Source organism: Hyalella azteca, unplaced genomic scaffold, assembly GCF_000764305.2.
Source record: "Hyalella azteca isolate HAZT.00-mixed unplaced genomic scaffold, Hazt_2.0.2 contig12164, whole genome shotgun sequence".
NCBI lineage: Eukaryota > Metazoa > Arthropoda > Malacostraca > Amphipoda > Hyalellidae > Hyalella > Hyalella azteca.
The window spans coordinates 413,080-425,113 of record NW_025942128.1 but is presented as its reverse complement, the minus strand read 5'-3'; the positions used below and the strand labels follow the sequence as shown (position 1 = coordinate 425,113).

The following is a 12,034-nucleotide window of genomic DNA, read 5'->3' as shown; positions in this document are numbered from 1 at the left end:
AGAGATTTAATCGTAATATAGAGATTTAATCGTAATATAGAGATTTAATCTTAAGATAGAGATTTAATCTTAAGATAGATGGTTAGTCTCGAGGTAGAGAGTTAAGCCTAAGCTAGAGAGTTAATCGTAAGGTGGAGAGTCAATCTTGGGAGCGCAGCCGTGCACCACCAATTTTGTGCACCTATCAGCCCTGAATGGAACACCTAGCATATTTCCGTATATGACCACCAATCAGCGGCGGATTAAGCCTGCCGTCAGCAACCAGCCCATGACATCAACTTGCTTTAAATTTTAGGAGCTTTACACCACCACATTCTGAAGCCAATAGCCCAGAGTGTAATAATCGTTCACCACTGAACGTTGCATGGAAACATCACTTCTTACCCTGATTGTAGTTTGAACTGTAACCAGCGTACAAACAGACTGCCACTAATATTAGCCTAGCAGCCCTAGCTCGTCAGGGGAACCGCATGAAACCTGCCGTGCACCACCAGACCGCGGATCGAATATGGCTGCCTCGGCCTCGTTGAATTATGTAATTTTTCGTTCACCGTATCTGTGGTTAGGTTTCAGATAGCATAGTTCTGCTCTGTAACCAATCGTCCTTCCACGAGTGGCCGTTCGACTGTAGGCTGATACGGACGAGTGCGATACAGACGGGTTGGTTGCTGGTATGCATTACATTCACTGCAAAGCTCCGGCGCGCTCTGTCCTTGTGGTGCAGAATTTTTTCGGGTATTGTCGGACGATGCTGGGCTATAGTATGCCAGGCTAACTTCCTGTGGGCTGGCTGATAGATCTACTTCAATGGATGTGATCTGTCTGGTGGCTGTCGTCTGATAATATTACAGTCTAGAAGTGTTATAGGCTACGTTCTTGAGGGAAGGGATCATGATAGATAGTCCATTCGAAACAAGGCAGTGATGGTCTCCGACAGGCATCCCTTATCTTAAGTTAAAGAGCTAATCTTGCCAAATTTTTTCTATCCCGACAGTTCGCCAATCTCGCCGGAAAATCGCGACTTGCACTTGACTATTTCGTTACTGTTCAGAATATTTTTGGATGGTCTTCGGTCATGACTAAAGTTTTACTTACACGAGGATGCAGCGTTTCTGTTCTTAATTCTAGAAGGTGTCGGGTTGTGATTCTAGTGATTGATTGTTCATTGCCAATAAAATGCCTGAATTAATAAAAACGCTTGATTAAATTTTTGTTTTTGAGTAAATGAGCTGTTTGGGTAATTGGAACCTCTTCTAAAGTTCTGGTGCATCTAAAAGAGATTCCTTTCATGGGTTGCGGTTTGATTGCTAAATGTTAAATGATTTTACAATAAATTTGTAAAATTGAATCATTTTCTCAAACGAATGCTTGCTTATGCATGAAGAGAAATCTATATTATTTAATTTCGAACAATAGATTAAATTTTACAAACATTAAAACTACAAATGCATGAACTGTACTTTAGCCATCCCTTTATTTTTTGCCTTCTTTTGGTGATTTTGTCCTTGCGTATTATTTGCTAACTTGTCTGGTAAATTGTCTTTTAAATCGTCTTGTCCACCGTAAACTGTTGTCCAACTGTTGATGAAGTCGAGTTTCGCTTCTTGTAGTCTTCACGACAGAAGTTGGACATTAGGGTAATTCTGACTAAATAGGGCTATATCATGACTAAAAATATAAACGGGTAATATGCGTTGATCAACGCCACCCATGAACCAAGAAAGGATTCCACTTTCATCGACTAAAAACGAACAGCTTTGCCTAGCCAAGATTCAAACGATAGCCACTAATTCGCTGTCTAATATTAGCAACTTTAATGCGGGCCGCTTCTACTCTCTGGAAAATTGTTAATGGATGTATAGCAACTTCAATGCGGGCCGCTTCTACTCTCTGGAAAATTGTTAATGGATGTAAAGCATTGTATTTAATACAGTTAAATAGTTTTTGATAACCTATAGTTCACTTTATAGTGTAAAAAAGTTTCATATAATCTCATATCCGTTACCTGTTTAGAAATCATGGGTCACTTTTTTATTACTAGCTGTGTCATTTCAAAGATTTTAGTCAGGTGATCTTCCAACAAACGAATTTCTTAAATTGGTTGATCTTCGGCGAAAGTTCGAAGCAATTGTACAACAAGCACTTCATTTCTGCCCAGTAGTGGCTACTCTATTCATTAGACGCTCTGATGTTAACTCAGGCGGTACGAAAAATATTTCAGCCTCTATAACGCACGGCTGCCAAAGTATACGTTCAGCGTCTTCAATTTGCATCGAGTCCCCTCAACTCGATTAATTTACACAAGTGGTGGGAAACTAATTAACGAGATTCGCTCGAGCTCATTATGGAACTCCAATGAAGCAAACTTTGGTGTTTTTGTGGCATCAACTTGAGACCGCAACATGAGGACTGCCGGGCGTTCAAGTAGTTTGCTCTTCCATCTTGCCCCTGCTGATGCTGCAATCATCTTAATTTCAACGTTGCCGCCAGCCTCGGCCTTGCCAGCATTGGCTGCAGCTCCATTCAAACTTTAGTGCTATTAGTTTCTATGGAAAAGAATCAAACATGTAACTGCGAGGGGCAATAGTATTATATTAAACCGATAATTCGAAGTGATCATGCTGATTGTCAAGTTTGATAATTTCTTTTATCATGAATCGGAAATCATTCTTCCTGAACAGCAAAAAAGTAATCAGTTCTTCGTTGTTGAGTGGAAACCAAGATGCCACCATCTCTTTCCGACCAACGTAAAAAAATTGTAGCACCGCAATTAAACTCTGCGTTATTTCCAACCTGATGCTCCAATTCTTCAAAATAATATCATTGAATTGATTCTTATTGGGGAGGAAGAGCATAGAAGCAGACTTGAAAGCCATATTTTTCGGCATTATTATGTACCCTGCAAAAGATTTTTGCTGTGTAATATGATACTGCAGTCTGTTGAACACTCCATATAAATTATATCGTTCACTAACTTTGTATGGTTCAGTAAGTTAATTTTTATTCGTAGTAAGCTTATCGCGCGTTTTCGAGAACGATACATAAGATTGAGAGGTAACGGCTGCATAAGGAAAATGAAGTCACCAGTTAACACCCATGCACGTCAGATGTTGGGCCTTACTAGGTTAATTTTAAAATGATAATAACATTTTTTCTAGTTGGATTACAGGTAATCCGTAATTATTGTTATAGAAATCCTTGTGTTCTAAGTCAGCTCTATTTATGAATTTCAATACGCAATTTACTCGAGTTTTCAAAAATTTCGACTGTCTGGTTTCAAATGGCAACTTCCGTCTCCCGGAAGACTAAATTTCCTGTACCTTATATTTATTGAAAGTGCCGTTCAATTTCGTTCCGAATGCAAATTACCGGAATGACTGATTCCAGCGCGATCATAATAGTATCGAATTCCAAGTCTATCTTCCGGGTAAAAATCCTCGAGATGGAATCAAAATAAATTTCCGTAAGATCCATGCAGGTTGTCTAGGAATTTTTGCTGCGGGCATCAGCCTTCCTAAGAGTTTGGCCTCGGGAACAAGAAGCTTTTAGCTCCGATTGAACTTGATGGTGAAGATTTGATCTGCTAGAATAAGGAACGCATGCAGTGCTGATTCATGTTATAATTAATGTACTGGTATTTATTTGTTTGCTATTGAGAAATTGATCTTTTTGCTTATTGAGGCCCGAATGATTTATACATTGCTGCACTTCATTAGCATCATTATTGAATTTATTATTTAATTTATCGATTAACACGATTTATTATTTGTGTAATTTCAAAGTGATTTAGCCAATGCCGTTTTTTCCGTAAGCAATGTTTTTTTTGTAAACGATAGGCTAATTTTTATTTTTCGTTTGTATGTGCTGTGAGATGCTGTTATTTTTGTTTCCAATTTAATCTTCCTGTAATTCCTAAAAATGGAATAAACCGAACAACCGAAAAAGAATTACGTGAAAAAGCGATGATTCCTTCGTGTATTTCAGTAATATAACATCCTATTATATTCAAACTAGTAAAAGCAAATAGTAAAAACAGCGAATGACTGATCAACGCATATCCTATCAATTGAAACCTATAGTCAAGCAAGGTTATGTAAATTTTTGAAAACACGGCGCTATTTGCAGCAGCATCTGTTAGTCTGATTTTGCTTGATGCCTGTAAGGATCTATCTTTGCAAGTCGAGAACATTGTAGAACTTGCCTCTCCAAGTCCTTGTTCTGTGCCGACTAAACTTTTTTGGTCAACTTCCAATAAGCGTTCCGCCGTCGACTTCACATCGACAATGGGACCTCTGCGAATTCGTTACTTATTTCTCTGCTGGCATTAAGATCAGATCCAAATAAATTTAAATTTGTTTAAAACCTGTATTAATTCGATGCTAGTTAGGTAGTTGTTTTGATAATATGATCTGACTAGAAAATCGTCAATGAATTTTTTATTAATAACTTGAAATTATATAATATACAAAAATATATATACAGTATATCCTCAAATATCTTACTTTTTATGCTGGCCGTGGGTTCAGAGATTTTTTTTGTCGCAAAACTTAACCCTTCACTTTTTTTACTGCAGGCTGGTAACGACCCTTATTGCTTCGTCGAGTTCGCGGACCGAGCGAGTGCGGAGAACGCTTTGCACACCATGAACAAACGACTCTGCTTAGGCAAGGTAAGTGTCGCTTGGAAAATGAATTACGTTAGTTAATTGACATTGACATTGAGTTACTTCCACTTCTAAGGCAAGGTGTCGCTTGTAAAATATGTTTTGTTAATTAAAAGGCATCGACATTGAATTACATCCCCGGTTAAGGGAAGGTGTCGTTTGTAAAATGAATTACGTTAATTAAGCGGGCTGGATTGCTGGATGTACGTCGGTATTCAATACACACTAGGTATGTATCATAACGAATGTATCATTACGAATCTCAGATTTCATTTAATAGTATATCATGCCTATCGGACATTTCAGTTGGAAACTAGAATTGTTACGACGATCCCATCATCTGGTTCAGAGCATGAAATTGATGTACCGGCTTAAGAAGGATCGGAATTTCCACTGCACTTCTAAATTAGACCTGATGACCGCCCCTAGATAAGATTTAGACCTGATGACAGCCTCTAGATAAGAATTAGACCTGATGACCGCCTCTAGATAAGTTGATAACTATCTGTAATTTCAGAAGCTTATGTAGCACTCGTATAGTTCGAAATAGATCTCATTTGTGGCGATGCGAGTCGGGAATTTTTTTCCTGCAATATTCAATATTCGAGGTTTGGAGTCTTGATCAGTAGAAACATTAATATAAATTTGTTATCACGAATTATATTTCCAAGATTAAGATTTAAGTATGATTGGTGTAAGTAGGACTGGAACATGATAATTGAGTTTATAATGAAATAAATGAAGTGAAAATGCGTAATACTTTTTTTTGCGCCGCTTTTCTGGTTTTCCTATTAACAACTTCGTTGTAAACAATAACTTCTCACGTCACTGAGTCAGCACCTTAAAGCTTCAAACCAGCGGCTGGTTTGCTAGTAGTTGTAAGTCACTGCTTGTCCCCAGTTAAAATTTAGGGCAGGGAATAGAGCAGGCCGTCGCCGGCTGCAGAGCCGGCGTAGAGACGCGACAGAGCAGCGATAGAGCAGAAATGTCCTCTTTAGAGACGATATCGCCAGCCGCGTATTGCCCTGCCGAGCTACTAGAATTTTGTCTCTGTATCTGCCATGGCGCAGCGCAGTTTTAGGGATAGATGGCCGGTTATTGTTTCACGGCTCCATCCTGCTAAAGCGCGACCAGCCCGGCTAAACCCGGCGCCGGTCTCGGCTCAAAATTCTAACTGGGTCACTGGTTTGCTCTGAGCACCTCCCCGTTGCCAGGAGCAAGATTCGATATATGATTCCTTATTTTTTGTGACGTCTCGAGAAGGTGTTACGCAAAAAGCCTCACAGATATAAACATTGTTAGGTGTATGGAAAAACAGTCCGGACGTCAGTGGCAGCTTGCGATAAAGTTCTCGGTCTCTCAGTCCCACTCTTTCGCTCCTCACTCTTCTGCCATGGGCAAGCCGCAAAATACTCTCGAGTTTAGCCTACATATTTGATTCGTATTTGCTAACTCATTTTCGTTTATGTCATTTTTTCTTATTAATTCATGTTCCGCTCTATTATATTCCTTCTTCTCAGTTTCTCGCTGATTTTAAAATAGATTATTCGGCCGATTTTTTTTTATTCTTTTGACGGCTTCGTTATCTCTTCTTTTGCTTGTTCCCTCTCCAATTAAAAAAAAATATATTTATGTACGTACTTCAGGATACACATTACTTCCACTTTTCAATTGTTTCGATTCTCGCAGATCCTTATCATAAAAAATGTTTATACTCTCTTTGGCTTTCTCATTTCCTCACAATCCTCTAAATTCTTTCAAAGCCATTCCATCCATGCAACCCGTGATATTATGTTGAATATTATACATATTGTCATTATTATTTTTACCTATAAATCTTATCCATTACACACAGGAAAATACCTTTCCTGACGCAGAGTTAAATTGTGTGTTTTTGCCGTTACTGGGCATTATTTTTCAAGTTTTATCTACTAAATGAAATCTCAGCACTGAGCGATGTTAAATAACGATTCATTTGAATAAAAAATTCATTTGAATAAAAAACCATTACCAGAGATCTTAAAATTCATAGCAACTCAGCTGTTATCTTCACTTGCAATCTTATAGACTGCCAAGTATTCGAACTGAGACAAATGTTCAGCGCCTTATTGATACGCATGACTTGCAAGCTACTTACTTGGCTCGAGAGGCGCCCCGAATGCCTGATCTGCTGATTGTAACGCCTTCTTCATGGCACTGCATTTCTGAGCGTGCATTTTATCACCACGCTACAGCAACTAGGATGAATCAGAGCGAAATAACTAGTGCAAAAGGTGCATTCTGCATTAGGGAATACGTGAAATGTGAATTGAAATGACGGTGGATTTAAATTCGATGCTATCTTTGATCTGCTGATTGTAACGCCTTCTTCATGGCACTGCATTTCTGAGCGTGCATTTTATCACCACGCTACAGCAACTGGGGTGAATCAGAGCGAAATAACTATTGCAAAAGGTGCATTCTGCAATAGGGAATACGTGAAATGTTGTGTATTGAAATGACGGTGGTTTCAAATTCGATGCTATCTATGATTTGCTGATTGTAACGCCTTCTTCATGGCACTGCATTTCTGAGCGTGCGTTTTATATCACCACGCTACAGTAACTGGGATGAATCAGAGCGAAATAACTAGTGCAAAAGGTGCATTCTGCAGTAGGGAATACGTGAAATGTTATGAATTGAAATGACGGTGGTTTCAAATTCGATGCTTTCTTTGATCTGCTGATTGTAACGCCTTCTTCATGGCACTGCATTTCTGAGCGTGCATTTTATATCACCACGCTACAGCAACTTGGATGAATCAGAGCGAAATAACTAGTGCAAAAGGTGCATTCTGCAGTAGGGAATACCTGAAATGTGAATTGAATTGACGGTGATTTCAAATTCGATGCTTTTTTGTATCCGATTTTTACAGCCACAGTTTCATAATGAGGTTGGGCTCGTCATACTGCACGTTAATTGAATTGAATAGATTGTTTGTGCGACGAAAACCCACCTGAAAATAAATTTCGTAACTTTTTACTTTTCATGTACGAAATTTGAACAACTTTCATGTTATAAATATATATCCTTTTTTTTTTGAAGCGCTGAAGTCCTTAATTTTTAGCACTTTCGTCGTAATTTACCAGATCTTTCAGTTTATGAAGGTAATTTTAACTTAAGCCTTTAAAAAGTTCGAGTTTTAATAACGGGACCTTACTATATGGTACTATTCAGAGAAAAAACAAATATGTGTTGAAAAAATACGAAATTTTCAAATTATTCAAGTGCCATTATAAATAAGTTTATTCATTTTTTCATGAAGACAATTTTTTACAAGCTTTTGTTGTTCATTCTATCAATAAATAGTTCTTTAATTCGCTAACTGTATCAACACGCACCTCTAATACACATCAATCTTTTTTTGAGTTGGCGTTAAACGTGAACAAGTTCTGAGAATGATCTGGTATGTTTAGGCTTAACCTAAACAATATTCTGTATCAAATCTCTCTTTAAAAGTATGTAATTAAAGCCCATAATTTATTGTTCAATTAGCAAAAAAAGTAATTTGCTTAAACTCGGTCGCTTAATATCGAAAAACAACGTAAAGATTTTCCGTAGAGTTCGTTTCATTTCTGGAGTTGCAGCCCGTCGCATGGAACGCTGAATGTGGCAGGAGGCATCGCAACGAATATCACACTCACGCTCGATTGGTCTAGCCTCCACTCGCGTCATTGGTTCAGTCTTTTATTGATATTATTTGCTTTATGATAGATCTTCATATAGGGTTATTCTGACGTTATTTTCTACTCTAAATATTTTGCTTTGCACTGGTGTTTTTTCTTCTGCATCTGGCCGATGAGTTCCACACATGCAGGAGTTTTTTCTAATTGGAAACTCCTAATGCTTTTCTAATTGGATTTCAAGTTGAAACGAATTATTGCAGGAAAATTATTCATTATTTGAATTAACATTTGAAATTGAAATCAACGAGATGGAAACACTCGTAAGACGCTACCTGATTCGAAAATATTGATATAAAAGTACAATATGCTAGTATTTAAAACTGCTATTAATTTACAGTCGTTTATATGCATCCATGTTGAAAATTAGAGCCATACCACAACAGGACGACTATTCGCCATAAGTCTGCCACCGAAAATATGGCTATAAATTTCAACAGGGGTTTGTACAGCTCTTCAAAGCTGGTTATTTCATGAGGTAAACTCATGTACTCTAATCTTGGGGAACCGGCAACTGCGACAACAATACTTGACAAACTTGCGCCCGGTGCGAATCTAAACGCGGATATATGTATTGAGATCTTGGAATCCGGCCATATCAAAGGAATTCTCTTGACTTGTATTCCATTGTACTGAAAATCCACTGAGAATGATTATGGCTAACATAGTATAAACAATTGAATGTTTGTCTACGAGGACCCTAAAGTCATTTAAATTTTCTAATTCCCTTTTGTGAACATGCATTGATGAAGTTCATATATCGTAAGACCTTGGTTATGTATGCAAGTGGTATTCGCTCCCGCAACTGACTATTTGATTCTGGCTGGCTACACTGCATTCCGATGACAATACCTGCTTTGTGCGATATTAATGGAAGAAAATTTCTATTTTGCATGTGACTTCCTTGTATACATACCTATTATTTATTGTTTATTGTCGAAAAGTTTTAGGCAGTCTGAATTTGTTTGTATTAAATGCTCCTGGTCTTACATATGATAACTTGATAATTCACGTACATATGATTACAGAATGCGTTACCGTATTTACTTGGAACATGAAACGTACGTGGTATTATCCCTTTTTATGCTCTCCATTTAAATAGATTCTGCTCTACGATTAACATTTAAGCTATTATATTCCAAATTATTTTCCAGAGCTTTCCTTTCTTCTCCTTCAAATGCAGCTGCTGCATCCTTGCTCCATCGATGACGTTTATTCGTTGCGCGGAGGTAAATTTTTGGAGCAGGTTTAAGAGTAGTTACAGAGCTATCAGTGACTCGTACGTTGAAAGCATAAGTACGGCCCAGAGACCATCACAGGGGAGGTATAGAGCACCGCTTCCGGCGCCCTCTGGCTCACGGTACGGGGGCAACGGGCCGGCAAAACGGCAAATCAATGCGGCGAGCCTGGCAAGACAGGATTATGTGAATGGTCTGAAGGTTATGTAGGCTCTGCTAGAGTGATGAACCTACTACAGACCGTGGCTCTCGACCTGCAACTGTTTATGTTCCTCTCAACTGGACTTTGCTTGTTCAAAGCGATGCGAGCGACCTCGCGATTTTCGTTATCTTCATCCGTCGCTCATAGTTCATGGAAAACTAGGACTGCAATATATGTTTAAATGCCATTTATATCTTATTAAGTGTAATTATACATGTATACGTTCCAATTTTATTTTTTTCTATGTGGAGTGTTGTACAGTGAGTTTCTAGCTGGGTTTTGTGTTTTTGTTAAGGGTGTAGCATGAGTTAATGGGAATTTTGTATGGAGTAACGCATCTCGAGTACTGAGTAGTAGGTGGTGTGACGGCAGACTGCGATTTTGGACAAATTACCCCATGATCCTCTTCAAATTTTTGTCCCACAGGTTAAGTTTTTAAATATCACTGATGAATTGTGTTAATACATATTAGGCTTCGTAGTTCATTGTAGAAATTTTTTAAGAACATGTGGGGGTTTGTACAGCTTGGTATTTTGAATTCAAATTGAATTAACCTAGAATTTAATAGAATAAAATTTGCATAATGTAAAAATATTGGCTTTATGATGTAATTTTATAATTTTTTCAGTAATTATAAGATCTCTCGATAGGCGTGCATTTAGTTCTTACGTCATGCAATGTATTTGCATGGCAATCTTTTCGCATTGAAAAAACTTTGTTTGCAGAGCTATTTCAGATTCGTTTTGCAGAGCTATTTCAGATACGTTAGTATATATAACCTTATACGACAATTCTGGCTGCGTTTTGTTTGGAATTAAAATTTTTTGTCAATTTTTTCCTTCTAATTTGGCATCAAACTGAAATTATTGTTACAATGTGTTTTACCTCTATGTTCCAATATTTTTAGACAGTTTTTCTCTTCGTTCCAACGATGAGTAAACCTAGTTCGTTTACATAAGTTATTAAACATAAGAAACAAAACGACTGCTTGACATGAATCCTGTTCATTCCTGCACTTGTCCTTGCCCCAGTTTTAGAGTTCTTATTTACTCCCACAATGCTTTTGAACGGCATTTTTAGGAGCACGAGTAAATTTCCCAGGAACTCTGCTGGTCGCCAATTTGCTCCCTGCATATTTTGCCCAATTTATGTGATAGCAGAAGCAGTGAAGAGGATAATTCCGGCAACTTGGTGCTCCTTCTCGTGGAAATCTTTAGAAAATTTCCACTCGCTCGCTACAACGTAAACAAGGAACGGCACCGACGAAGTATAGCGACCTATGGTTGCACAAACGTTTACGCTTTCACAGATCTATAATTTAATTAAACTGGCGTCAGTTTCTTGCACTGCATCGTCTTCGCATTCACAATGAATTCGCTTTCTTGGATGAAATGTATTCGATTTTAGGTCATTTCAATTCAAAGAGTGGGAAAATTATAAAATCATGAAACAAAGGTGTGTCGGACATGTTATTTTTCTTTGATTCATTTGATAATTATGTTTCTTCTCTCAATCCAGCTTCATATAAAGCATTTCGCTTCACAATTTGGGCTGAAACAGTTATCTTGTACTGGCTAGCTGTAGCATCAACTAAGGTTAAATGAGTTTAATTCAAATTAAAAATTGAAGTAAAGATTTGAATTATTGTTGAAGCTGCTGTTAAATTCAGTAATTTACGTGTACTGAAAATTTTACCTGAATAAATACAGACCGTTGGATAGTTGAACTTTTCCATGACACTTGTTATTAGTATATTCAGAATACAATATTTCACAACATTTTTGTTCATTACCTGAAAGCATTTGTGGTGGTATAAGCACTGCAAGACATTCATTTGGCTTCATTCGTTTTTTTTCGTTAATTATATTTTTTTTATTCATACTGATACGTTATTGCAGCCAAGCTTGCACGATGCGCCTGCAAGCGATTTTCCTTCCTTTTTATTCAATGATACGTACCTTCGTTCTTTTTAGGCAATCTAAATACACGTTCTAGCTAGAGCTTTCATTTTATTGCATCGTCCTTGCATGCAGGCATTTCGGTCACTCGTAAGAGGAAATAGCGAGCAATCTCATCGTACAAAACTGAACAAAAACATCGTTTCAGATTCGTTCCAGTTGCTTGAATTCAGCGATGCAAGGAACAGCAATTGTGGTGCTCTTGCTGACCAACTGAATGAAATTTATTCCACGTGTATGTTTCAACCTCT

The 12,034-nt window shown here is 37.8% G+C and overlaps 1 protein-coding gene across 1 annotated transcript in view; it reads left to right on the top strand.

Annotated features, from left to right (window-relative positions):
* The window catches only part of LOC108680576 (cytotoxic granule associated RNA binding protein TIA1), a 444,699-nt gene that overhangs the window by 21,132 nt on the left and 411,533 nt on the right, over positions 1–12,034 (top strand). The window contains exon 3 of the mRNA XM_018169449.2: positions 4,574–4,669. Coding sequence (XP_018024938.2) covers positions 4,574–4,669 — 96 coding nt within the window. The remainder of the gene's footprint in view (positions 1–4,573; positions 4,670–12,034) is intronic.